Source organism: Pteropus vampyrus, unplaced genomic scaffold (genome assembly GCF_000151845.1).
Source record: "Pteropus vampyrus isolate Shadow unplaced genomic scaffold, Pvam_2.0 Scaffold73, whole genome shotgun sequence".
NCBI lineage: Eukaryota > Metazoa > Chordata > Mammalia > Chiroptera > Pteropodidae > Pteropus > Pteropus vampyrus.
Genome location: NW_011888854.1, coordinates 5,795,018 through 5,801,075, shown reverse-complemented (window position 1 = coordinate 5,801,075; position 6,058 = coordinate 5,795,018). Strand labels below are relative to the sequence as shown.

Here is a 6,058-nt window from a genome sequence, read left to right as displayed (position 1 = left end):
TTCCTGCTCTCCTTTCTCATAAGCACTGTGAGATGTGGTGTGTGTTGATAATGGAGGAGGCTGTGCATGTTGAGGGGCAAGGAGTATATGGGGAAGCTCTATACCTTTCACTCAGTTTTGCTGTGAACCCATAACTGCTCTGAAAAAAAAAAAAAGTCTACTAAATAATTTTTCTACTCTACTCAAAAGCTTGGTGGCCTCCCAAATAAATCCCAGATTCCTTAGGATGATTTTTAAAGCTCTTTTAGATCTGTCCCTAGCCTTTCTGATCTCATATTTGATGTTCTTCCTCTTAGAAGCCACTTGTATTCCTACTTGTCTTAGCTAAGACTGGGCTATATTAAAAAAAAAAAAAAATAGCATAGATTGAGTGGCTTATACACAACAGAAATTTATTTCTTACAGTTCTGGAGGCTGGAAGTCCAAGATCAGGGTACTAGCAAGGTCAGCTTCTGGTGAGGGCCCTCTTCCAGGCTGCAGACTACTGACTTCTCATCATGTCCTCATGTGGCAGAGAGGACAAGCAAGTTTACTTGTGACTCTTATGAGAGCACTAATGCCATTTGTGAGGGCTGCACCCTCATGACTCCATCTAATCCTAATTACTTCTGAAAGGCCTCACCTCCTAATACCATCACATTGGGTGTTAAGGTTTCAATGTGCACATTTTGGGGAACACAGGCATCCAATGCATAACATTACTGAAATATCAACCCATTCTCATACCTAGCATGTTCTGCCCTTGATGCTTATCTAAGTAGGAACCAGTGATGTGGAGCCAGAATGAGGAACCTTCCAGGAATACTAAACTGTGGGAGCCTTAATGGCAGCATCTAGTTTTGTTTCTGTGTCACCAGCACTAAGGCAGGAACCGAGCAAATAGAAGTCACCTCCGTTTATTGCCAGGGGTTGGAAAAGTACAGAAGTACAAGATCTGTATGTAATAAAGGTGTGAGTTTCTCTTTAGTTTTTACTCTGTAGGGCAAGAGGAAGGGAAATGACATTTAGTTGACACTTAACCATGCCAGGTGCATTATTTTATTTACTGCTAACAGCCCCGTGAGGTAGATACAATCTGTTTTCTAAAAGAGGAAAACTAAAGCTTGGAAAGGTAAAAATCTCAATAGAACAGAATTTGAACCAAGATCTTCATGACTTCCCCCCACCCGCCATGGTTCTTTAAATCATAACCAAAAAGTGTTTTTACATTCAAATTTTAGAGATGAAGATGAACTGTCTTTATTTAGCAAAGGAGGGAAATATTTCTTTGGGGTCACATATCTCTAATGTAAATAATATACCAGATTAAAAGTGCAACATTTTAGATTACAAAGCAAATAAATTTCATTTATTGCTTAAGTTGATATATATATTCATAAGTAATTGTGTATAATCATGATATTTACAATGTGCCATTTCAAATTACAGTACATTGTTATCTAAAATTTTTATGGCAGAGACACAGTTACTTAGACTCTTCAGAGTAGAGCTGCAGTTATTAAAAACAGATTTCTGTGGGTACAGATAAGGATGGCTGAAACAACTGATATGTGATTAATAATCTTCAGTAAGTGGTGCTAAGCGCCAAATGTGATGCCACACACTAGGAACCCATAAATGCCAAGAAATACTAGTTTTGCTATTTGGGGCTACTTATGCCATTTTTCACCATCCATATACAGTTGAAAATTCTATATTAATTACCACAAATCAGGGCAGTAGTTAGTTTCAGAGTTAAGTAATAGTGCATTTTTTGGATTAATTTTCACAGTGTTTAGAAAGAGCCTTTTAAGTTAAAAGAACCAGAGTTGCTAGCAAACACTGTGGAAAACCGAACTGTCTATCTGGCTGAATGATTAGAACACAGATTATATCCTTTCCTGCCAGGGTACTACAGCTCATATTTCTGGAAAGACTTTCTCCAAATGTCAGTTTTCCACATAACAGTTTTGCTTTAAATAACAGCGGTTTGAAAGGTAAACTGTTCATAACATTAAACAGAGTTTGTCATTAGGTTTGTTACCTTAAGATGAGTATTTTTGTTTTTTAATGCTGTTTCAGTTATTTTGATAGGAGTAATTTTGTTTTTCAATGGCCTACTTCCTAGTTAAAAGTTTTTTTTACAGTCACATGATGAATTATGTAATATGTGGTTTACTTTTCCTACTACAATTATTCATAAAAATGGGTTTTATAGAAATTATAGGCTATAGAAGTGATTGTTATTAACTATGATTATAAACTGGTTGTTTTCAGCAAAGATTTTTATTCATGGAAAGGGTAATGTTTCTCTGAAATTTAAAAAAAAAATAGAACTTTTACGCCTCCCACCTCCCTGCACCTTGCCCCCACCCTCACCATCATACCAGAAAGACATAACTGTTTTTCTTTTCTTTGGCTGCTATTCAGATTATCATTTTTTTTTTCATAGTGACCTTGAACCTGAGTGGCTGGACAGCGTGCAGAAAAATGGAGAGCTGTTTTATTTGGAACTGAGTGAGGATGAAGAAGAAAGCCTCCTTCCTGAGACAACTGTTGTGAACCATGTCAGGTTCAGTGAAAATGAGATCATTATTGAAGAGGATGATTACAAAGAAAGAAAAAAGTATGAACCCAAACTCAAGCAGTTTACCAAAATTTTAAAAAGTAAAAGACTTTTACCCAAGCGCTGTAATAAAAAAAATAGCGATGACAGTGGGCCAGTCTCCATTCTAAAGCATCAGTCCAATCAGAAAACAGGAGTCGTTGTCCAGCAGAGGTACAAAGATGTGAATGTTTATGTGAACCCCAAAAGGCTAACTGTCACCAAAGCCAAAGAGCAACTTAAGCTTCTGGAAGTGCTGATTGGGATCATCCATCAGACCAAGTGGAGCTGGAGAAGAACTGGGAAGCAGGGCGGTGGAGAGAGGCTTGTGGTCCACGGCCTGCTGCCAGGAGGATCCGCTATGAAGAGTGGTCAGGTGTTAATTGGTAAGTGCTTCTGGTGAACACTAGTCCTTGCGTGCTGATAAGAGATTAGTGATGCCCTGAGGAGAGTGACCAAACCAGCTATAGCCGAGTCGTGATTAGTGATGCCTTGGGAGGAGAGTGACCAAAACAGAACTATAGCTGGAATCTCAACAGATTAAGGAGTGCTTCATGATATCTGGGACAGTAGTGTAATTGTTAAGGATAGTGTACTGCCAGACGTGATGTTCTTAAAATAAACACTAGGGGAATGAATGTATGTGGGTGCCTTGTTTAGGCCAGGGAACAGCTTAACTAATTTTTAAATTTTTAATTTTATTTTATCTTGGTTATATTTGCTGACAAGTAAAAGAAAATAAGTTGATTGTACAGGATAATTTAGGGTTGAATGACATATCCGATTACATGATATAAAAATATAATTTATGAATAAAAATACTTTCAAATTATATGTTTGTGCTTGAGCATACTAAGTTCTTAGAGTGGCTTTAGCTGTTGCATTTGGCACATTTGGCTACAGTGGCATTATATATAAATTTCCTTTTAAGGGTGCCTGCCATAAAACAGCCCATCAATTTTGAGGGGAAAAATATACGTAAGTTATTCTGAATGTATATTAAGATGAGCATTTTGTGTTACGGATAGATTTTAAGTTGGATATAACATTTAAATTAGTAGCAACTTAACTACTTCATTGAAGGTGAATTAGACAAATGTGGGACTATGTTATAAATGAAACTTAGAAGTATTAACAATGCTAAAAGCTGACAGTCTTAAATTGACCTAGCCTAAGAGATTTAGATAAAGGAACTTTTAGTGATACTTTAGAAACATTTAAAAATAATTTTTACTTTAAGTCTGAATTTCATTTGTTCACTGATTCAACAAATAACTTTGAGCAAGTTGCTGGTAGTCTACTTTTTGACCTGAGTGTGGTTTCATGGATGTGTTTACTTAGTGATAATTCTTTGTATTATACTCCAACAATTTGTGCACTTTTCTGCATGTATATTAAATAAAAAGTTAGACAAATTAGGCTTATGATTTCAATTTGGTAATGGAAAAGTTTTTGATTTACTAATAAAAAAAAAAGATGATTAGTCAGAATAAAATGATTATTTCGTCCTTGGTGTACAGCAAAATGCTTGGCTCAAAATAAGCTCTAAAAAACATTTACTTGAATGAATGAATAAAGTATGTGAAAATAATATGTACAGGGAAAACAATTAGAAGTCAATATAAATACAGCAAAATGCTATTAGTGTTGAATTATTGTAGGGACATTATGGGTGATTATTTTCTCTTTTTCAAATTTTTAAACTTTACGATTATGTTTTATATTTTCAAAATTATATGCTTTAGTAATAAAGAATGGACAGTTTTAATATCATAGTAGGTTTGCTGATCCCCCAGGATGCTTCTATGATGGAAATTTCTCACTTGCTTCTTTCATGGTTACCTCTCACACTGCAGTCTGTGATTGGCCTGTGAGGTAACCCCACCAGCAGGAGGATCATGCAAATTTCCCTAGTGATGTCATTTGCTGGGTAACTGCTGCCTGTGTCCAGCCGGGGCATGACCCGCCTTTGACTAAAGTGCCTTGATCAGCGCAGTGAGGCTGGTGACTCTTCCTTCTTTCCTTTCAAGTCAGCAGAATTCTATTCTATCCTCATTCTTCTGGGATCTTGGGAGTGTTGCTGCCTTTTTTGGTGTTTCTGCTGCCAAGGACTTGCATCTTTGTTTTTTATATGTCTATTTGAGTTTTTTCAGCTGATAGCCCCTAGACTCCTGGAGCCAGCTCCTGCCCCCAGACCAAAGCAAGTGAAAGTCTTCCTTTAATATACATCCTAGAAACTGCATCTCACCTCAGTGATTTCTTTTTTGCTTCAAGATTACTGATTTTGGGTCATTTAACTAGTTTTTTTTTTTTTTTTAAGGATTGAAAAGGATAGGGTTAGAGAAATCACACATTAATGGTGTAGACATGCATACTCCCTGAAGACTGTTTTAAATGAACAATAAAACAAAGTTTTAATTTCAGGCTCTTTTTGTGTAAATTCTAATGTTCTCACCTGTGATCACTAAATAGATTTGTTTTGTATGATACACTTGTGCTGTTTCTCTTTTAAAATTTTTGAATTCTGTTTACTTTTTGAAAATCTTTTTGAGGTATAACATACATTCAGAACTTGCACAAATCTTAAGTGTACATACGATGAATTCTGATATATGTATATACCTGTGTAATTACCATCTGGATCAAGATATAGAACATTCCCAGTGCTCAAAAGGCTCTGTGGTGCCTTCTTCCAGTCAACAACCCCTTCCAAAAATAATCTTCTAAAAGTCACAGGTTTTTTTGGACAGGTGACCTTGCCTCTTCTTGAACTTCATATAAATGGAATTATATGATGTGTATTCTCTTGTATCTGTTCTCTTTAGTTTATAATCTATAAGAAATATTCATGTTGTCACTATGTAGTATTTCATTGTATGAATATACACTATTCTACTGTGATGGACATTTTGGTTGTTTCCAGTTAAAATATTTGGTGGTGCTTTTTTTCTTTTTTAAATAAATTTGTTTTTCATGAAGACCGAATGTATGGTTTTATTCTCTAATATTTTGCATGTTGTTATTTGATGTACATTTTTATTTTCACCTCCTGTAATACTTTTAACATTTCGATTTTCTTAGTGAAAGCAACTCTTACTGTGTATGTTTGCCTTCCCTCTAACATGATTTCTTTCCCACATTTTTACCTGTGGTACTTTACCCATTAGTAAAAGGAAAAAACTGAAGCAGTGAGTTAATTGGAAAGACAGAACTTCAGAGTGTTTAAGCCTTTCTAGAGAGCTAGTGCAGTTACTTCCTTCGACAGATGTGCGCCAAAGGCATTGCATGACTTGTCTGGCCAGTCAGTGATAGAGCTGGGCCCACGTGCCGATTGCCTTTCATAGAGCTGTTTCACGTGCCATGTTACTCCCTTGAATGGGTGGGGAAAGGCCAAAGGATTTCCATGTGAAGCAAAAAAGAAAAATTATTTAATCTTTCCAAAACATAATTTGGAAATAATATTAAGCTTCAACA

The 6,058-nt window shown here is 35.9% G+C and overlaps 1 protein-coding gene across 5 annotated transcripts in view; it reads left to right on the top strand.

Moving 5' to 3' along the window:
• Positions 1–6,058, top strand: part of INTU (inturned planar cell polarity protein) — a 58,591-nt gene that overhangs the window by 10,391 nt on the left and 42,142 nt on the right. For all 5 annotated transcript variants that reach the window (XM_011362132.2, XM_011362134.2, XM_023531816.1 and 2 more), the window contains one exon: positions 2,432–2,970. In XM_011362132.2, coding sequence (XP_011360434.1) covers positions 2,432–2,970 — 539 coding nt within the window. The remainder of the gene's footprint in view (positions 1–2,431; positions 2,971–6,058) is intronic.